General features: G+C 33.3%; 1 protein-coding gene across 3 annotated transcripts in view; it reads left to right on the top strand.

Moving 5' to 3' along the window:
• The window catches only part of CFAP54 (cilia and flagella associated protein 54), a 113292-nt gene that overhangs the window by 7439 nt on the left and 83347 nt on the right, over positions 1–22506 (top strand). For 2 of the 3 annotated variants that reach the window (XM_072036319.1, XM_072036316.1), the window contains exons 3-20: positions 2509–2655; positions 4852–5023; positions 6897–6955; positions 8273–8416; positions 8865–8978; positions 9070–9171; positions 11096–11294; positions 12112–12207; positions 13068–13180; positions 13297–13465; positions 14117–14202; positions 15812–15946; positions 17040–17190; positions 18974–19041; positions 19867–19992; positions 20619–20766; positions 21586–21663; positions 21744–21865. In XM_072036319.1, coding sequence (XP_071892420.1) covers positions 2509–2655; positions 4852–5023; positions 6897–6955; positions 8273–8416; positions 8865–8978; positions 9070–9171; positions 11096–11294; positions 12112–12207; positions 13068–13180; positions 13297–13465; positions 14117–14202; positions 15812–15946; positions 17040–17190; positions 18974–19041; positions 19867–19992; positions 20619–20766; positions 21586–21663; positions 21744–21865 — 2229 coding nt within the window. Of the gene's footprint in view, positions 1–575; positions 694–2508; positions 2656–4851; positions 5024–6896; positions 6956–8272; positions 8417–8864; positions 8979–9069; positions 9172–11095; positions 11295–12111; positions 12208–13067; positions 13181–13296; positions 13466–14116; positions 14203–15811; positions 15947–17039; positions 17191–18973; positions 19042–19866; positions 19993–20618; positions 20767–21585; positions 21664–21743; positions 21866–22506 lie in introns of those variants that run through there. The other variant, XM_038173083.2, reaches the window with a different exon arrangement.

The following is a 22506-nucleotide window of genomic DNA, read 5'->3' as shown; positions in this document are numbered from 1 at the left end:
TAAATGCTATTTATGCTATTTGTGGAAAGTGTTTATAAGTAGCTAGTAGTTGAGCTTTTCCACAGACCTGGAGACAGGTATGAGGGTCATGCAAATGTTGCAAAGTCTTCTATATCCTTCTCTGCATCTGCCCTAAAGAATTCCACAGAAGTGGCCTGCCTCCTGCATAAAGAACAGCAAGCTGAAGCTGAACTTCAGCAACACGCAACACTCACTGGTAAGCTGAAGGCATATAGAAGAGTTTATAACTGTGGTGCCTATTATAACTGAAGTACCAGGTTCATGGTATAGGTTTGGGAATATTCACAGAAATTCTTAAGAAAGGTCTTGAAGAACTAACTGCATTTGTTAATAGCTCCTTCATTGCCTAGGCAATTCCATTCAGGTTTTGCTCGTATTCATATTTCCCTAAGTTTTCACAGCTGCTGGGCCTAGGAATTGCTCTGAATATTACACGAAGCTTTTAGTGCTCGGAAGTGCTGCTCTCACAGTTTACTCAGTAGGAAGTTATTTCAAATAAATCAAACCCTGCCCTCTATACATTGGCTTCCCATGGCATGACTCAAGTGTGGTAATTTGGCCCTTATATTCAAGGAGCTTCCAGACCTGGCCCAATGTTGCCTAAAAATAATCTAGAAGTCTGAGAATTTACAGCTTCCAACCTCTGTTGTAATATGGTTTTCTACAGTAAAGGTAAGTTTATCGATGCTGTAGAAAAAGTTTTCTTGCTGGCTAGCCTAAAATTTTGAAGTGAGCTGTCCTTGGAACTCCCATTTTTAAGTGCATTTCGTTGACTTTACAGATGTAGTTTTCATTGTATCCATATTTTTTCTCTGGAGAAAAGAGGAAAAAACGTGATGGATGTTAGTTAAAAATTTAAATGCATTACAGGAAAGATGAATGTGGTGTAACAGCAAGTTCTGTGATAGGCAGGGTGGAGCCTCTTGCATAAATGCAACATTCTTTTGGTCCCTTTTGAATCTTAGTTGGAAACTGCTGGTGATTATTTTAAATTGCAATCCCCCTTTATGTTACGTAATACTTAATGCTGCATAGTCTTTTAAAATGCATTACCAGTGATTAAGCACCAGCTTAACTTTCTGTCCTCCTGCTATTTATTTTCATGCAATCTCACTTTAAATTTCTTTCCATTATACATCTGCTATGTATCTTTTAGGACACACCTAAGTTCATTATGTCATAGATCTTGAAATTGGTTAGCCCGTTAGTCATCATACTAATCAGTACTGACTCATTTCTTTTTCCTCTCTGTCTCTATCTGTCTCTTATCTCTTATATACTGTAAGCTGTTTGGGAGAGGAATCACCTTTTGTTTTTATATTAGTACCCAGCTTAGTGGCATTCTGAACCGTGGTTTAGGATTCTAAGAGTTATCACAGGCTGACTCTATGCATTAGCTTACACAGGTGATCAACTGCCCATACCTGTCCGCAGAAAGTAAAAGTTTCTGGCTATGGCAGTTCCTTTCACACAGCAAAAGAGATAATAGGGTCATGTCAGTAAGATTCCTCAGATGATTAAAAGTTTGGGGTAAGTGTTACTGTGGTGGTAGGAATTTAAACTGAAAAGAGTGGGTCCAAGGAAATGCTTTTGGATTTTCTGTGATTAAACATCAAAGGATCATTTTTTACAAGTAGAAATTAGTTATTATCATTTTTTTTTTTTTTCCCCAGAATTTATCATGGCTGGAGTGTATGTGGTCTAGTGTTAGTGAAGTTGGTAGAGAAAGCTCTAAATAATCTTTGCTGCAGGAAGTGGTGGAGGTGATTCAGTAAGTAAGTGGCACTTGGGCAGCTGAGTCAGAGCTGAGCCATAGTCTCAGTCTGATGTTAGAACAGACCAAAGTGCTGCTGGGGAGGTGCGTGCTAAATGACACATAAAGCTCAGCATCCCGTTTGCTATCAGTTTTAAAGACCCAGTGGCGATTTCTAGTCTAGTAACACTGACTTGGCCTTAAGTAATTCCAGTTGTCGCTGGTTTCATTCTTTTTTTCTTGATCTTACTCAGAGTGTTTGAGTTCTGATGTTAAGACACTCTTCCTTTCTGCATTGACATCAGGGAAATGGGGAAGTGATGATGTCTGTATATTGTTTATAAAGTTCTGCTTAATAAAATACCTTTCTCAGAAGTGTAGTACCATTATCATTACTGCTGAAACCCCCCAGGATATTCCAGGAGCCCTTTGATTTTATTACGTTACCCCAAGATCAGACTTTACACTTGTTCTCTGATATGTCATACTTGTGATTTAGGAGTTTGTTTACTTTAATCATAAGTTCTTCTTTTAAATACTTTAACCTTCCTTTGCTGAGAGATTTGACATTTGAAATAATATTGCTCAATGTTTATATGAAACTTCATTGTTTTACTTCCAGCTGCTGTCTCACATTGATACTTTTTACATGAATACAATAACACATAACACACATTATAGAAATAGAAATGTAATATACAAACTGTAAAAATAACTTATTCTTCGTTCTTCAGGAATATAAGCTGGCACTTCGACAGTGCTATGGAAGATACCTTCAGCAGTTCAGTTCTGTAAACCCTGATGATGTCACAGATGATGTGCATAAATTTAAATCCACCTTTTTTCCAAATGGTTTCAGAGACAAAAATGCGGCATTTACGGTAGGCTTTTTTTTTTTTTCCCCTTGAATATATTTGCAGTTTCAAAATAAATAGTCTTCATCATCTGCAAATGTGATTAAAATTGCTATATTAATTAAATATTAATATTAACTAAACGTTGATAGCTTATCTATACAGATTACATGGAGATTTAACAGTCATATATATGGTATGAACATCCAGAGGGGTGTAGATTTCTAAGAGGATTTAAGTGCTTATGCTTTTGTGGCCTTTGCCAACCCCTGTCAATGTTAGAATGGTAGTTTTCTCAAATTGGTTATTCCATAACTGTCTACAGCAGTTTTTGCTCTGAAATAGTTGCTATTAACCTTTGTCAGCATCAGGGTATGGACCAAAGTTGATAACTTTCCTGCAGTTGTTGAAATTTCTATATGGTCTGATTTAAGAACTGGACACTGTGCAAGAGAATTAAAACATTGTACTGTAGTGTTTATCATAAATGTGCAAAAATACTACATGCAAAAAAAGTTCATGACATACCAATGAAGCACATTGTATTGCTAGCATTAAGTTATTTATTTTATTTTATTTTATTTTATTTTATTTTATTTTATTTTATTTTATTTATTGATTTTATTTTATTTATTTGATATTATTATCAATATGTAAAAAAATGACAGAGTGGTGAATAGTTTTAAGTGATCTAAGATCTGTGGGAGCTAGGTGACCTTAAAAGTATGTTTGCATCCTTTTGTGTTAATTGATTATAGGGATAGGTGTTTGCAGTTTATCATTTGCTATCTAAGAAGGGAAGTGTTTCAGTAGGTATTAGGGGAATGCTAAAAACACCAGATTTTATCTTAAGCAGTGCTTTGCTGAGTAGCTCTGTTTTTGGTATGTGGTATATTTCAAAATAAAGTAATGCAAGTACTGGCACAGGCTGCCCAGAGGAGCTGTGGATGCCCCATCCTTGGAGGTGCTCAAGGCCAGGCTGGATGGGGCTTTGGGCAGCCTGGTCTGGTGGGAGGTGTCTCTGCCCATGGCAGGGGATTTGGAACCAGGTGATCCTTAAGGTCCTTTCCAATCCAAACCATTTTGTGATTATAAGTTACTCTGTTATCAAGAAGAACAAAAGGAAACCAAAGGCATTTCCTATGTATTGAGCTAATTAAATTCATATTCTTTTAGTCAGAGTTAGATTGTACATAGGTGTGAAGAAATAGAGGCAGTGAGCTTGCTTGAAAGTTGGAAGCAGATGTCATGATAGAAGAGCTACTCTTTATATTATTTCTTTTGTTTTTCAAACATATTTTAGCTTCTTAGAATATGACTGAAGCTATGTTAATCAATTTTATTTTGGTTTAAAAAAAAACCTTTGTAATTAAATTCAAAATTCCAGAGATGTTTCTCCTGTTTTCTATATGGTTGTCTAGACCCTGAACTGATGATAGTGCCAGATCTTTTCATCAGTATATACTGAAAAGCTTGTTCTATAACTTGGCTGTTGGACACTGAGATATTTGTAAATTTTCAGATATGAGATCTGGTTTGACAGTGATCTTTAAAACTGGAACTGGTAGAAATAATGCATCTTCTAGAAATCTGAGAGATTGATAAATTCTGAATGGCCTTTTTGCACTTACCTCATTTCCTCTCTTTTGCTTAGGTTTGCTTTTCCAGTGATGTACTCCAGACAAGACTGAGATCACATTAGGTTAGGTATTGCCAGGAAGAGAAGGGACTATATGTCTGCAATCCAATAGCAGAGAAAGGTGATCAGTGGGAGCAGGAAATATAGTGTGGGTGATACAGATGAAGTAAAATTAAAAGTTACCTTAGTTTACAGAGGGGCCAAGAATTACATGCAGATCTTTTAAATACCAGTTTAATGTCTTAACCTTTCTCTCTACAACTGTTTCAACACAACTACTGCACTAGGCGAATTTTCATTCTGTGGGACAGTGGAAAATGACCCAGGCTAATGGTAAAACAACTGGTAAATCAACAAGGCCAATGGTAAAGCTGTTCACTTTCTCCGTATTTTAATTCTCATTTAAATGTTATGCTGTTTTTTGTTGTTGTTGTTGTTGTTGTTGTTTTTTCTGGTATGGTTGCTCTTTTCACATTCAATGATTTGTTGTACTTTACTGAAGGAAAAAATGGTAGGTCCATCTATTTTAAATGAGTGTGTATATATGTATATAATTATTTTACATATGTTTCCATGTATTTCAGTTCCATGCTTTGCAAGCGAGGAATGTTTGTATATACCAGATGGTTTGTAGCAATGACAGAAATCTCCAGAACCAAGAATCCCTGCAGACTTGTTTCAATGTCTTGTCCTCTTTACGACTCACCATGCAAGTGGCTCTACCTCAGGAGAATTTCTGTTGGCTTATCTACAATGGTACCGCAGGCTCTCCATTTGCATTTGTCTGCTAAGCAAACCAGTGGAGGGAAATTCTATATGTATTCTTTAAGGTCAACGTAGGGGTCATGAATAAATCTCTAGTTAGTTTTTAATCGCAGTAGTATTTTAAAAAAATGTTTCATATTCTAAAATAACAAATTTTTAATTATAAGTTTCTACAGTGTGCTTTTTTTTCAAATAGACAGTTATAACAGTAATAGCTTTTTCATCATAGCTGTGGTTTGAGTGTACTAATAAAATGAAATCTGACAGAGTAAGGGCATTTTTTATGTGAACCCAAATTCAAAAAAAAAAAAAAAAAAGCTCTATTTATCAATTTGTGTTAATGAGTGTTTTTTTTTTTGTTTTTTTTTTTTTGTTTTTTTTTTTGAGAAGGGGATTGCAGGTTTAAACGTAGAACATGATCATCTGTCCATGACATTAAATCTTTGTATTTCTTAAAAATGTTCTCAAAGGCTGGAGTTAATAACCAAACTCTTTTAAAAACTATCACATTAATTTTAAATAATTTGAATTTCTGTGTATGACTTTAGTGTGTATAAGTACTTGGATTGGGAAAAAAATGAGGCAAAAATGGAGCTTCTGTGAACTAAATACAGTGAATGGTGTATCAAGATTTTTACTTCAAGAAGAAAACCTATATATATATATATATAGAGAGAGAAAGGCAATGCTGTTTTGTCAAAAGTTTGGTCTATTATTTCATTCCACTATGGTCAATTGTTGCAATATAAATTGAGAAAATAGTTTGATTTAATTTAATTAAAAAAAACCACAAACTGGTATTTACTTTCTCTGAGCTATAAACAGTTGAAATTCTTATCCTTGCTTTCCTGGGACTGCCATTACCATCATTCCTTTTGAGGCATGTTTTTTGTTTGCTTCAGTAGGAAAAAAACCTGTAATTAAAATTTAATCACCTGCCATTCTTATGTCCATCTACCTGTGTGACAGGTCACTGTACCATGCCTAGTCAATAATGATTTTTTTTTTTTTATCAAATTAGAAGACATTAAGTAATGTCAGATTTTTTTTCCAGCTCCCAAACATTTTTCTGCAATTTCTGGCAACAGATTTTGCGTCTCACTACATTTAACTGACTTAAAAAAAATCTTACTAATGCTTGCTAATATCTTACTTATTGGAATAATAATACCCTTCAAACTATGACAGTTGGCATTGTGATGCCTCCTGATGCCACAGGTGTCCCTTTCTGAACAGTCATACAGAAAGAATAGATTTTATTATTATTATTATTATTTTTTTCCCTGGGAACTGCAGTGTCTTTTATACTTCTAGGGCTGATTTTTTGAATAGCAGTTTTGTGACCTAGCCTACATTAAATAATTTTTTTGACAGGATTTTATTTGTAAGTCACTTTGATGCTTTTGAAAATTCTATTCACTATCAATTTTCTTTATTCAATTATCATACTGAATATCAAATGATAGTGTTGTCTGCCAGGACAGTACCATGACAGACTGAAAAAATCCTGCAAGGTAAGGTCTGTGAAAAGAGGTAATATTTTCAGAGGCTGGCATCTGGGGATTAAAAAAAAAAATCTCTATCAGTACATTTAATAAAAATTCAATATAGTGTATTTTAATATTTAGTTATTTTATGATGCTACTTTGTTTTGTAGTTACTTTTGAAGTTAACATCACTCAAGAATTTGGTGGGTTCATCTTCTTTGATTTCAAAACAGTTTGAAAGATTATTAGTTTATTTTTCAGCCTCTGGAAATAGCCAAGATACTGAGAGGAATTTTCAGTTGGTTAACATGACGAATTTCACATAGGAATATAAAAGTTATATTATTTTTTATGTATATTAATTTTATTTTTTACAGGTACAATTCATATTTACACCATATGCAGACATTTGATGATGATAGGTCAGTCTGCTAAGGTATGGAAAATAAAGAGAAATATTTGAAAACTGTACAGAAGATTGGACAATGCACCTGTATTTTTCATAGCACTGTAGCCTGACATCTATTTCATTGTCATTGCCAGTAATAGCGCCTGTCACAAATTAACAAAATGTCTGGAGGGCAGTGGCCAATTTAAAACCTTTCATGTCTTGGTGCCTCTGCTCCTTCCTCAGCCGTGGGATGGAGCTCAGAGCACAATGCCTCACTAGTCTGTGAGATGGAATGTCAGACAATTTCACAGGGCCCTGGATGTTTTTTTTTTTTTTCTTCTTCCTGGGCAGTAGCTTGGTTGCAAGTGGGCTTTTGTTTCTTGAAATCTGGAGATATGCTGACATCTGGTGGCTATGTTTTTAGATGCAAATACTTAAAAATGACATGGCCTTCCTCCCCGCTCCCTTTTTTCTTTTTAATTATCTTTGTAATTTTTGTCTTAGCTTCTTTTTTTTTTTTCCCATATTAAAACTTGCACAGAATCTGAATCGGCCTATATTTGGTTTCTTTTCTTATTAGTTGCTTATATCAGTTGTTCATTGAACAAGATATCTCTACTTTATCTGACTGAAAACAGAAGTGATTTAGCACCTTGTTTAACATTCAGGTTTTTCTTATATAGGGTACAGAGGAACCAATCATAGGCATTTCAGATTCTTTTAAATTAAAAATCTGTAAATTGATTTAAGACTGAAGTTGTGCAAATTTAGTACACTTTAAGAAACAAAGCAAATAGAAGGGGAAAATACTGTTCCATCAATATAGCAGGGCTAATTCTATAAAGTGAGCAAGTGCTGAAATGACTATCTTGGGAGAGATATAAATGCCCTAAAATTAAGAGCCAATTGTGTAGTTCCTTGGTTATAAATTGATCTAAGTGCAGGCTGTCACCAAAGGAGGCAGACTCTATTGCATCCCAAATCAGCTTGTGGATCTAGTTGAAAACTAAGAAAAAAAAATCACTATAGCTGACACAAAGGAGAGGGAGAACTCTCATAATAACAGCAGATGAGAGGGGATGGCAGGACTGCTTTCTGGTGACAAGTGGGCTGGAATGGTTAAGGTATCTCAGAGGCTAAAATATAATGCTTGCCCACAGTTTCAGATGGAAAAACAATAATAAGCAGGGAGAGTGTTTTGTAGTCAACAAAATATTTTAAAAATTAATATAGATTTAGATTTTTTTTTTTTAATTTGTCTTACCAGAAAAATAAGTCTTTGTATGTGTTCCTAAGTGATAGGAAGTGTATTCATGTAGTATAAAAAAACGTTCAGTTTGAAACTGGATTTCTTTATTTCAGGTGCTGGAATACTTACTTTGGGCGAGTATATGTATGGAATTATCCATTCCACTCTTATCTGTACATTATTTGACATGGAGAGCCACTCTATATGCTGCAGTTTCTCAGTGTTATTTTGATTGTCAAGCCGGCATTCATGGAGAGGTATCCTGATTTACCATATATAACCATAATTTCAGATGCAAATAAGTGGGAAATAAATATTTATTTAAATATTCCTGATTGTTTCCAGATCATATGCATTTAGATTTCTGCCCGTATTCCAAAATTTAACTGTAATGTTGGGTTGTTTAAATACGTATATGAATAATCAATTCAAAGTTGAATACATTATTACTTTGTATTGTAATAATAGTCACAGATTTCTAGCATTAAGTTGTGATCAATCCCCATGCAGATATACAAAAGACATTTTGCAAAGGTTTTCTTTTTCTTTTCAACTATTGCTCATGACCTGGCTTTCATTGCAGTCCTTTGCAGTTGTCTGAATTCAAGAATGAGGTGACTCTGAAATTACACCCCAACAATCAGAATAGAAAAACATAGTATCAGTTTCAGTTTTGTTTTTGTTTTTTTTTAATACTTTGGACAGGTATTTGCTCGCCGTGGTCTGATTAAAATTGATGAACTGAAGCAATTAGAAAATATCAGTTCTTCTCAGGAAAATTCAGAAACGAGAAAGATTTTTAGAGAGGCCACTCTTAAGGTATCATTTTGAAATTAATTATTAACAGTTACAGTAGCTACAATCTTTATGAGCAGAGCACATAACACAGTTATTTTTTCCTTTGTGCCAGATGTCAGTAATGATTTTTAAAAGAGCAGTATATGAATCCAGAAGAAAACCAAAAAACTACTTTCGACCTAAGTTAAGAGTTAGCCTGAAAGAAGCACAAAACGTAAGTTTAACATTTTGTATAATCCCTATCTTTGTTTACTATTTTCAGGTGATGAGTATATGATATAATTCTGCTTAATACACATAGTGCTGCTCACAAGGAGAAGGCTCTCATCTCTCAGTTTCATAATTAACATAATCTATCATTAAAATGCAGAATAAACATAAAAGGAGAGAAAATGTAGCAATTAATTCTATGGGGAAAAATTCATTTTATAGCATTTTTTTTCTTTAATAGTTACATTAACAAAAAGAGAAATTTTGTTCAAATTCATACCAAGTGTATGTGGGTTTGCTTTGCTGAGTTCAATTACTGTGAAGATAAAGGGGGAACTTTGAAAAAACGCTACAGTGTTTGTTTGTTTGCCTATGAAGACCACTTACTTTTCTGCAAGATACCATGAGTTAGAGAAAGGTATCCAGAATAAAATGTAGACCTTTAAAGAGGTAATTAATTCCCCTAAATATCACTAGTCCATTGTGTTCCTTTCAGCCATCGTTAAAGATGAGTGATCCACTGGTGTAAGAATTATTAAAAAAAAAAAAAGAAAAAAAAAGGCTCTTTTGTGTGACTGTATTGGGCTTCTTCCTTCCTTCCTTCCTTCCTTCCTTCCTTCCTTCCTTCCTTCCTTCCTTCCTTCCTTCCTTCCTTCCTTCCTTCCTTCCTTCCTTCCTTCCTTCCTTCCTTCCTTCCTTCCTTCCTTCCTTCCTTCCTTCCTTCCTTCCTTCTTTAAATAAAATTGGCTGTATTAGGTTTATCGGAAGTAACTGAGATTGTTCATTTGATAATTTAATAATAAAATTATAATGAAGTTATACCAATATGCTACAGATACAATCTGATTGCACTGAATACTGCTTTTACATAACTTACACATCAAAGTTTTATAGAAGATTATCTGATACCTTGCTTTCAAATCATTGACTTGAGCCATAATTGATAGTGCATGGCACAATGATTTTGTTCCAACCCTCATTTAATGGAAATTACCTGTTACCTAAGTTAGGGACCAAACCTAAGCATGTTCAAGACTAATCTTGAAGAGATTAGTCTTTTTTTTCCATCATGTACACATCTGAGCTTGTCTTTAGATATTAATTTGGAAGCTAAAATAGAAGATGTGGATGCAGCAAAGTGAGAAGGAAATTCCCCCAATTTTGTCTTGTTAAATGTACATAGAAACCATTCTGAAGTGTTTTTATTTGGGAAAGTGGTAAATAAATAGAACTGAAATGTTGATGGAGTAATAAGCAATGCTTGTAAATGCTGTGTCTCTGATTTACTTTGTGTGGTAGCAGTGTGGTTAGTGAAGTAACAATCATGTAAATAGGACACAGAAATAAAACGCTGAAATATTTTCTAACGTAGATCTCTGTCAATAGTAGAACAGACAAACCTTTTTTTTTTTTTTTTTTTTTTTTTCTTGGTGTGTTGTTCATTCCATGTTGTGTTTTTGTGTCATGCTATTTGAAAACATGCACGTCAGTAAAGAGAATGACATTTTGCTCTCACTGCAGTGCTGAGCATCCCAATCTTTCTCTGATTTTCTGATAAGTGTGTAGTACTTCGCTCCTGATGATAAAGTTTGTATCGTTATAAGGAAAGATCTGTGTGACTTTGAACTGTGTGGCCTTACTACACTTTTACTCATAATTTCTACTGTTATATTTCCTAAGTGAAAAGCCACTTACAGCAGTTGTGTGGTTGTTAAGAAATTATGAAACTTCTTAAGTACTGTACCCACTTAGCATGAGGCTTTGCTATGCCTTTGAAGCATGAAATTTATAACAATTTATTTTACAGCATATTATTTTCTGTTTTAAACATGTTCTTTCTTTCTGAAGGAGAACTGTTTTGAAAGAAATCTTGTTTTTTGTAACTGGGTTTAGCTATTACAAAGCTTACAGTACTTTTTCCTACTCAGCTGTCATGGCCTCGCACTACTACTGAACGTCTGCTGACAGAAATGTTTGACTGTACTGCAGCTCAGTTCCTTGCCATCCTGGAAGCTCTGTCTGATAGTAGTAGGCATGTGCTGCGCCCAGCTCCTCCCGTTCCTGATGAAATTGAAATTCGTGATGTCATTTCAGAGCTTTTTTTTGCAGGCCTGGAAATCCTCTCAGGTAACAGCATAAAGAACCAAAAAAAAAAAAAATGTTGGAGAGCAGCCCAGACCTCCGTTTTTTTTTTTTTTTTCTTTGCTATAAGAGAAAGAACTTGCCTGAGGGCATATATTTCATTTAGAACAATAGCACCTGTCAAGGCAGACATTCTTTTTTTACCTTTATAAACTTTAAGATAAAGGGCCAAATTCTGTTGTCTGTTATATCAGCAATAATCTACAGTATTTCATACCATAAGACCAGCAATAAGAAGTCAAGGGAAAGGGAGGGATAGGGAGACATTAGTGCTTATAGTGTTTGCTTTCCCAAGGAACTGCTATGTATACTGAGGCCCCTTTCCAGGAAGTAGCTGGACATCTGCCTACCAATGGGAAGTAGCAAAAAAAATCCCCTTTTTCACATTGCTTGCACATACAGATTGTGCTTTTATGTATCAAACTGTCTTGATCCTTATCCACAAGCTTTTCCATCTTACTTTCTCCTGTCCTGTTGAAGAGAGGAAGTGAGAGAGTGGCTGGGTGGCCATCTGACAGGCAGCCAAGGTCAATCCACCACAATGGGTTTTGATTTTTTTTTTTTTTAATTCACTCAAAGATAGATATAAAACTTGAGAAAAACATTGGACTTGAGGATTCCTTACAAAACGTTTTTGCTAGGCTATGGTCTAAATATAGCTACAGGTAGAAAGATATTCTGTTAATAAAAGAATCTATAGAGACTAAATACACTTCAGAATCATATTTACATGATATTATTACTGGCTAATTGTACTATAACAGGTCAAATAGACTGATGTAATGAATTGTCTATTTTAAAGGTGGAATGAGCACTACTGGTATTCAAGGAAGTCGTTGCACTGATAATTTTGGTACAATTAATGCATCATCAACCCTTCTGCAGTTGATACTAACAGGTAAACTAGCTTTCAGTTTTCAAAGGACCCAACAGTGCAAATGCTTAGTGAGCAGAACACGTTAGGAGCAGTTGTATTCATAAAGAGATTGCAAAATGCTCTTCTCTTCAAGTGAGATATACATTCAAAAATAGAAGTGAGATGTGGTAACAGAATGGTTGCCATAAGCTTCTTGGAGATCCTTGGACCAACCATTGTGCTGCTTCAGAAAATGAGTAATTACTAAGTCAATATATCTTTTAGCTGAGTGACCATGTGCCCAGCTAATACGACAACTGTGGAACATTCTTAGGACTGTAGGACACTGCTGAATATAACAGCTAAGCCATGTGCTTAGAGATCTAAGGATCAGGAAGTCCCTTTTCTTCCTTACTGTGGTTTGAATCAACTTGAAGTATGAGAAAATAGACACCCTAGGTGTACATTACATATTTTCTAATACAGTAATGAGAAATGCTCAGCCATCTTGCAAGAAGATGTTTATGTTTCTATTCATTATTTTTTAGTAAATTGCTGGGAAGAAGTATCGCTGTGGGAGGATACCCAGATTTAAGCTCTTTCTGCCACAGGGAGGACTAAGTCCTTGATATCCTCTACACAGAAACATTACTAAGTAGCACAGCCTCTTTTGAATGTAACAGGACACTGCAGATACATCATTACAGCAGTGCATAAGTGGAGGCATTACAACAAAATAATGAAGCTATTGTATTGTAGAATTGTTAAGAAATCCTTCAAGATTATGCTGACTACGGTTTTCTCTTTGCTTTTAGAATACCCAAATTATTGCTTAAATTAAACTTCTGAATACACCTATATGTAAAATATTAAAGACTAAATATTTTTTGTCATCATTGCAGAAGAAAAGGGGGTGCCTGGAGATGCTGCTGTGAAATTTATAAAATTGGCTTTCAGCTATGAGGAGTGGGATGTGTTTGATTCTGCTGTTGAATTTGTTACTAATTTTCTTCAGGTAATCATGATGCTAATTAGACACTCTTTATGTAGCCTTTTCCTTTGTGGGTAAGGAGGAGTATTCAATTTACGCATTTTTAAGACAAATTTCCATTCATTGTTTATATCAATTAGGCTCAAGATGACCCAAGATGGAAGAAGGCAGAAATGGAACTGAAACTTCTGACACTAATGCAACCTTTACTATTTCCAAGAAAATTTAAATGTGGCTTTTCTGTTACTGAACCTAATACCAGAGAAGCTAGGGTGCCTCGTGGTTCTGATAAGAAACAAACATTAAGAAGTGAGTGTTGTTCAGTTATAGCTGTGTTTGCATTTCAAATATTTTTGCAGCAACAAATTATGTTTATTGTTTGGAAACTATTTTGTATTGTGTGAAAAAAAAAACAAACAACAGCAATTGACAAATTGTAACTTACTGATTTTTGTCCAATTTTCATTTGCCAAATCTGACTTTATACTGTTTTTCTCAAATGTGAAATGACCTGATTAGATATGCATGTTGTTACATGCAAAGATGTAATATGAATGAATGTATTCAAACAGATTTTCAGGAGAAAAAGTGAAACAGCTATGTTTGACTTTCTTTTGCTCATTCTTATACTTTTATATACTTAAGTATACATTTATTTAAATTTTCTTGCCATCAAAGCAAGAAAAACTTACTGAATTAACTAATTTAATTCTATGACATTCCAAACAAAATTCCAATATCTGGAAAATTCTATTTCAAAAAATAGCAATGTTCACTTTTCACAAAAAGTGAGTAAATATGGGAATATCTGCCCCCTCTGAATTTACTATTTCTTAACCACATTATCTGCTGGCATAAATTTGTAAGTGAATTCACTGAAATGTGTTCAAACTTAGGTTTGTAACTAGAAATAATGTCTTGCTATTTCTTTTTTCCCTTTTTGATAAACATTGAATGTAGAGGGTTCCTTAAAGTATGGAGAGCCTTCTCACGAACTTACCGTTTTGGCAACAACAGTATTTTCCTGTGTCTCCACATCTAAACAGGTATAACAGAAGTAGAGACATTTCTGAATTAATTACTTAATCTGTAATGAATGTGCATTATTTAAGACCACAGGAATCAGTTGCATTTACAAACTACAGCTAAAAAATAAAATAGTGAAAAAGAAAAAAACATACCTCTAATATGTAATCAAGTTTTGATTATAGTTTTTATTTATCTTTATAATTTATATTATTTTATTTATAATTTTATTGGAGATTTTATAATTTTATTGGAGATATGTAATCAGGCTACAAACGTTTAACAGATACTAAATCAATTTGGAAAACCATAGACTTAATTACATGTTTCTACCAATCAGAAATCATACTTCTTTCAGTATATTTGATTTAGATGGGCAAAAATGCTCATTTCTGCAATATTTATACAAATGAGAGCCTAAGGAATGAAAATGCCTTTATAGCAGCTGTATGCCTTCAGTTAACAGTAAATTCTCACAGAAAGCAAACTAAGAAGCAACATCAACAACAAAACCAAGAGGAGTGGGACTTACCTGCACTGAAGTCTCTACTACAAAATAACACCATTCTATACCTAATGGTTTATTCCCAGAATAACCACTTGTAGTTTACTTACTCAGTCTGAGATTTTCCTTTATTTGCCACCATGAGAAAAAAAAAATACAGTTAGTTATCATTTGTTTTACAATAGACTAAAGAAAAACATCCTTAGTAAAAAACAAAAACAAAAACTTCTGCTAACATTTTGCATGTCTTCACTGTAAAATTAATTCTTCTGCAATTCCCAATATACATGAAATCTTATACTCATGTACATTCAGGTGCATGATAAGTATGGATATAGTGGTCTTGAGTTTCATTGTACTTGGGATACTAGTCCAACTCTGGTATAAATGACAGCAAATGTGTACTGATCCTTTATCACTGCTTAGAAGGTGTTAACACAGTGTAGATAGGCTCTCTTGCCTTTTAAGGTGTGTTAATTAGGAGGTTAACTGCATGGAGTTTTCAATTTGTTAATTATTCTTTTCATAAGGTGTAGATATGTTTTAAAACTTCTTTCAGTTTTTAGATATTCCACTGCAACCTGTTTTTTTTAGTTGTTCTTCAGTGCTACTTCATCTGAGATGTACCAACAACCCATGGAAGTCCTTGCTGTCAATGCAAAATAAAGCCTTCTAATTTAGATCTACTTCTGCAAATATTTAAATACTCAAATAAAACAATTCCCTAGGTTAATATACCTGTTAAAATACATTCTAGTTTTCCCAGAATGTGTTGACTATTATAGCATTTCACAGATACTTAATGTCCTCTCCCACGTAATTTTAATTTCACTGCTTTCTTTGCCTGTATGGCTTCTAAAAGCTTGACAATAAAAAAGGAAACATTAATAATAATAAAAGCTGCTAAACCCATATTGTCAGGAAAAGAAAAGCTTGGGTAGTCTATGAGAAACTACTTTACAAAAGCATGTATTTCATAAGCTTTCAAAATGTTGTCACCCTTATAATGAAGATAAATATGATACTGATTTATTTACTTACTTTGAAAACTTTTCAGTGCTTATGTACTGTGTATACATACCTGTTTCTACAATTATGTTTTTTTTTTTTTTTCTTTTTTCTAGAACATGCAACCTGACAAAGAAATACTTTTTGATGTAATAACGTTTTTGTGGCAGAAATGTAAAACGGGACTTCAGCAAATCCAAACAAGTGGAAGTGGATACTTTAGATGTATCCACAATTACAAAGCTTGCAAAGTACTTCTTTATTATAATGTGTTTCTCTTAATATGAGTTTTGTCTGCTGTAGTAAAGCCAAGATAAAATACTGGTTTGTCTCCAATCTAAGTACATTTTCATATGGTAAAATGCAGATAAATTGAATTCACTGAAAATGTGGATTGTACATGCACTCTGAACAGAATGCGCTCCTATATGCCATATCAAAATCTCTCTTACCTTTTTCCAGTAAAATAACCCACTGTCAGCCAGTGGGGCATCACAGAAAGAAGCTAAAATAGTGAAAGCATTTGGGCATGCTGTGAGAAGCAGCATTTTGTGTGTTGTGGTGGAAAGCATGCATAAAGTTCAAGAAAATTCCCTAGATAATTGAAAACAGTATCAGAAACCTTACAGCTTAATAGAAGGGAGGTGGATGTTAAGTATTTGGCCCACTTGATAGAGCCACAGCCTTATCTTGAACTTTTCCTGAGACTGTAAAGCTATTGGTGAAATGTTATCATGTAAAGGATAAGTTAGTAGTTTCACAGGGCTACCAGTAAATAGTTGATGTAGACCAAACAGTTTCTGGAGGAGTGTGTTTTGTGACCTTGATCCCTATAAAAAAAAATGAGATTCACCAGAATGTAGCTTATAGTTAATTTCCTCTGCATGTACAATAGGAGCATTCAGGTCTCTTATGCTGTTTAAGTGGGAGGAGATGGGCAAAGGAGAGAGGTACATGATCATATCTACTGTAACGCTTACTGCACTATGACAAGATACAAAGGTTGTGCTGGTAGGATGTTCTGTAACCTTTCTAGAATAATAAAAAATAATTGATTTTTAAAAGTAAAGAAACAAAACAAAACAAAAACTGTGTTCTGTCTAAAGAAATAGAGTGGTGGCATTCAAAAAAACCCACAAACACAAACAAACAACAAAAAAAAAACAAACAAGTACAGGAAAGGAGTTGTGGTAAGGTTTATGATTATTTTTTTTTTTACTTTTTTTTTTTTGATTGCAAAAGTGTTTCTGCCTCTGCAATATATCTTCAAAATATCTTCAAAAACTGTTTTAATCTGTTTTGTTTCTTTTTTTCTTTCCCTCTTTTTTTTTTTTTTTTTTTTAGTGGGTTTATGTACTCTGGATAATAAATGAAGTAATTCAGAAGAGTAACATAGCAGACACTGATGTTGTAATGGTAATAGAGGTAACCTTAAATCTAACTGCAATATTGGAAAATACAGCTGATTCTACAAGTGAATCTAAGAAAAAAACAGGTAAAGCTTTCAACAAAAAAATAGCATTCTTTCAAGCTACTTTCAAGAAACTTTTAAAGAATTTTTTTAAGAATTAAAAGCTTTGACAAATATACATATTCAAAAATAATTGTAAAAAGATTGTAGAGTAGTATGATAAATTTTTGTAAACACAATTTCATTCATAATCAGATGCAGCGAAACCTGATTTTCAAAGGATTTATGTCTTATTTCCTTCCATTTTCAGTTCTATTGAACTAGTCCCATTTTGAGTCCCTTTTATGACTCATTTTCTACACAGTTTTTTTTAATATGTCTCTTAGCCCCTTCTTAGTAGCCTCAGATCATCCATAAGTTTTCTGAATATTGGCTAGGCAGAAGGCAGTATGTGCTGTGGCTCATTTGGAGTGCTCAGATGTTGGTTGACTAAGGACAGTGCAAGCAAAAGAGGGAAACATTGACTGCATACTGAAGCGTTTGCTTTTATTGGGTGATTAATTTCCATCTCTTGTCTACACAAGTATTGATTTTTGTATAGGGATTTAATTGTCTTTGAAAATGAACTTGGCTGATGTCATTGGGATATAAAGCAGTAACATTAAACATATTTCCTTAAAAAACCTCACTAACACTGTAAAATATGAATATTTAGATATAAATTTGAAAATTCTCTTTTGCAGATGTAGGGTCTTGTAATATTATTGCTATTTTTCATAATTGGTTTACAATAGCTAAAGAGTAGATGTTAAAGACCCTTTTAAAGCATATCTAGGAACAGAAGAGAATGACAATACGTTTTGTATTTTTGAAAGTAAGAAAATCTTGGTACACTACTATTCTATTATAAGGTAGAGTAGGAATTGTTTTCTGCTGGTTATGAAAATCATACAATTCGGACGGAGATTGGATGAATCCTCATTGCAGCATAACAATTACTCTTTTTCACTAAGTGTAAATGCTTTTTTTTTGGAGATAAAAAGCTGAATAGTTGATTCAAAACAGGCAGTTGAAAAGCCGGTCAAACACATGTTTAGTGTGAGTTTTTAACTGAATGAATGCTGAGTGAATACAGATTTTCTTATATATGAGAAAAATCTACAGAAAAGCAGAAATAAATAGGCAGACAAGGTGCAGAGCTCAGGAGTGACCAAAAGGTTGTCCCTCTGAAAGGGCAAACATTTATTTTGGCAAAAAGTTGAGAGCTGCAATTGAGAGCAAAGAAGCTGCTTCCTCTTGTTTTGGAAAGAAAGACATAAGCCTGGGTAAATTTTTTATAAAAGAAAATAATTTAAAGAATCGAAATGAATGTTAAAAGGGTGATAATACCCCTTCAAGGAATATTAAACTGAAATATTATGTAACAAAAAATGTGACCTTACATATTTATAAACCACCCTATAGGTTAAATTATCATTAAAACACTTGTGAATTACAGAAAATTTGATTTTTCATTTTTAAATTAATCAAAATATATGTGAATGCTATAACAGTGTAAGGAACTATGAAATGAGTCCTATTTTTATTGGTGTCAGTCTAATGTTACTATGAAATATAGGGTACATTTGAAAAAGCAACTTCATTAGATAATCTTATACTAAATTATTATAATTGTACATGGGTAACTATAGTGTTTAAACCCTGAAAATCTTTTCAGGAAACAATATAATTATCTCCTGTAGTCTAGTACCAAAGAAATAAATTATTGCCAGACTCTAAAGTTAGTGGTAGCTCTAATCAAACAGTAATAAAACTGAACACATTTCATTTCACTTTCTGTTTTTTTTTTTTTTTTTTTTTTTTTCAGATAAAAAAGGAAAAAGAAGTGTCTCTCTCACAGAAGATGAAACCTGTGATATTCCTGAAATATTGATGGTAATGTCTAATTTGTTTTCATTAATATGGCTTTTTTGGATAGCATAAGAACACTTATTCCCACTTGAAGCATTTTCATACTATCTTGTATTTAGTTTTACAAAGTTGAAATGATTAATGTAATCATTCTAGTGCAGAGGAAAAAAAATATTTTTTCAAATTAAATAAAATCTGAAAATCTTTGTGTAGTCTTTAATAGACATCTGTGATATGGAAAAAAAATAATTTGAAATGGTTTTTACAACATGATCATAATGATTTCTAGTCTTTCATGCCAATGCATAGTACAAGCTTTAAAAGCTTATGTGTTGTTTAAAAATAACACATCTTTTAAAGATCGCACAAACTTTATCCTTGCTTCACTTAGGGAGATATTTTGGATTGTGCTTTTGATTGTTTGTTTTTGTAAGGGTGATGTGGAATTGATGGAGTTCTTGCGTTGTTTAATGTGTTCAGTACTCAGCACTGTGCAGTAATGTCAAATCAAATAGTTCATCATTACTTAATAAAACACAACAAGAAGAAAAGACATGCATCTGTTTGAGGATTCAGGAATTTTGTCAGTAATGTCTTAATGCCCTAACACATGTAGAAGCTTCAATTCAGTGACAGTCTACTTTCAGGAATTGGTTTCTGAGATGCCAGTGTTTTCATAACACCTAATGGAGCGTTATAAAATTACTTGTGAATAATACTGTTTGTAAACTTATTTCTCCAAATTCATTTTCATTCTGCTATGAACTAGACTCTTTGACTTAGTAAACTGTATTTTAAGAACTTAGGGAAAATTCATCCTAAGTTATTAAAATTTTATTTTCATCTTAGAAAAGTCCTATGGAACAGTTACAATTTGCTTATGAAAATCTTGAAAAAGCAATTAATGAAATCAACAAATCTCACTTAATGACCCTTCTACCAGATGGAACGTCAATATTTGACAACTGTACAAAGGTAAATTCTACAAAAAGTTACATGGCAACAAAGTCTATAAATAATATATTGGATTGGACATGAAACTCATATTTTCTTCTTTCTTATAAATCTTCGTATTATCAAATGAACATCATTTTTTGATCCCATGTAAGTAGAGAATAGAAAAAATAAATTCATAATATTTTCTCATTCAGTAAGAAACTATAAATTCTTTTAGGTTTTCTTTTTGTTTGGAAATAAATATAATTCGTAGTTTTCTTCTATATTGCAGAAACAGAAATCCTTTTCATTTGTTTGCAACTATTCATTATTATAAGTAATTTTGGCTGTTGGAGGGAACCCAGCTTTTCTAAATTATACACCAACATGATCTTTGTTTTGTGGACTGATAACAAAATAAACCAAAATTTTCTACAGTTTCATATTTATTATTAATCCTGTTTCCTATTGACTGCCAGTTTTTGTCTATTCTTTGTCGGTTATCCATGTTTCTCTATGTCTAGATGTTGTTCTTCTGTGCTTTCTTTAATGATTGCATATTGCAGTCATTAAGTTTAAATACTGCAGTTACGATAAAATTTCAGAGTTTGTCAATTTACTGAAATAAGTTTGTACTTGCTTAACTACCACTTTCTATTTATTAGGTGGACTCAAATGGCCAGAATTTGAATTCTGTTTTGGGTTTGGGTAATGATAAAACAGGAACAGGTAATAATTTTTTAATGGATTTACATCTGGAGCTTATTCAGGCCCAACATCGAATAGCTGTGAAACTTCTTAAACTGACACAAGGTAAGTTGCAGTAATGCTAAATGATCTTCATAGGTTGCTTACAGTCCTCTGTTAGTGTATTTTGTGATACTAAGAGATAAAGGAGCATTTATTTTCTGAGGAAGCACAATTGTAGGGCACTTGGTGCATACAGACAGAAATAATAACTGAATTTGTAGAATTTTGATTTACCACGATACTTATCTCTAATCTATACCAAATCAATAGGAGTTAAACTTTGCTAACAGCTACTGGTTTTGATTCCTAGGCAATTTGTTATGATGTTTTATTTATAATATATTTTCAGTTAAGAAGTTTCAGTCAATAAGAGAGAATTAGGGAATGCGCTGTGGACTTTTATTTTTTTCCTGTAATGCAGGAAATTTTCTCTGAAGAACGGGGCTTGAATATTTTAATCAGTGCTCTTTGTAATCTCAGTTTCTACTCCTATAAAGTTGTTCTTACCTCTTCCAAGTCAGCAGAATTCCCACTCTTGCCAAATATCTCCTGAAAGAGTGCTACTGTTCTTCCATTCTTTTTTTTTATTTTTTTTAATTAGAAGCTAGTGTTAGCTTGACACTAGGGTTCCCATGTGAACTGCTCCCTGTGATTAAACATGTTCCTTCTTTTCCTGTGATGTTAGTGTAGCTATTAGAGATGCAAGAGCATGAGGGTGGAACTTTTTTACTGGCTTTATCTGTCCAAAAATTTTTCCTTTAACTAAGGAAAAGAGCAAAAGGTGAAGCAGAGCCTTACTACAGAACTCTGTATCTGCCTCTCACTGAAATGCTTCCAATGACACTATCAGAATGAATGACTCAGGATTTCCTTCCTATATAGGTGTTCAAAAGGATGGCAGAAGTCTTAATTCTAGCAATTACCATGTGAAGATTATTGAAGATTCCCATTATTTAACAGGTAAGGCTTATTAATTAAGATTTTATAAGTATATGTGATTCTTGCTGTTTTATAAATGTCTTAAAATATCTATTTTACAGAGGCAGATATAATAGGAAAAATAAAAAAGAATAAGCTATCCAGAGCAATCTTTTTGATGCAAAAGGCTGCACAGATATTCCCTGAAGAGTTAACTACTTCTTCCCAAAGGCAGCTACTGGAGGTAATAATAAAATCATATGATAGGAATAATTTAACGTTATCATAGTTTTTCATGTTCTATAAAATTAATACTTGGATTACGCCTTCTTACAAATAGAATTAAAAAGGAAGAAGCTTAAAGGACAATGAGTGTTTTTAACTTCCGTTGCCAGTTTTTCCTTGAGAAGTTCCTTTATGGTGGAAAAAAATAAAGGGACTTAAAACTAGGAAAGAGGATATCCCCTAATTTTGTGTACATGTGCATATTACAGGAAACCCGAAAGGAATTGACTTTGTTTCTACACTTAATCACCTAGACTTTGCTGTTTTCTAATACATAATCACCTGTACCTTGCCAAAGTATCTTGCAGGTTTTCTTCTTTCCCATTGCAACCGTCATCATCCTACTTTTCCCCAAATCTCTATATTGTATTAGATTACTGTGACTGGTGATGGTGACAGAGACTTTATTTGGTTCTTATTAAATAAACAGTTCAGAAGTTGGAGGTTTTGGAATTTATTCAGGTTAAAAGTATATTCTTCGTGGGCTCATTTCAAAGTCATAGGAAATCCGTGGGAGTTGTTCCATTAAGTGAGATTAGAAACTTTTGTAACCAACATATGTCCATTCAAATTGACTTATCATCAATGGAGCACAAAATT

Source organism: Anas platyrhynchos, chromosome 1 (assembly GCF_047663525.1).
Source record: "Anas platyrhynchos isolate ZD024472 breed Pekin duck chromosome 1, IASCAAS_PekinDuck_T2T, whole genome shotgun sequence".
Taxonomy (NCBI): domain Eukaryota; kingdom Metazoa; phylum Chordata; class Aves; order Anseriformes; family Anatidae; genus Anas; species Anas platyrhynchos.
The sequence above is the reverse complement of the archived record's forward strand: the minus strand, read 5'-3'. Positions and strand labels throughout refer to the sequence as shown.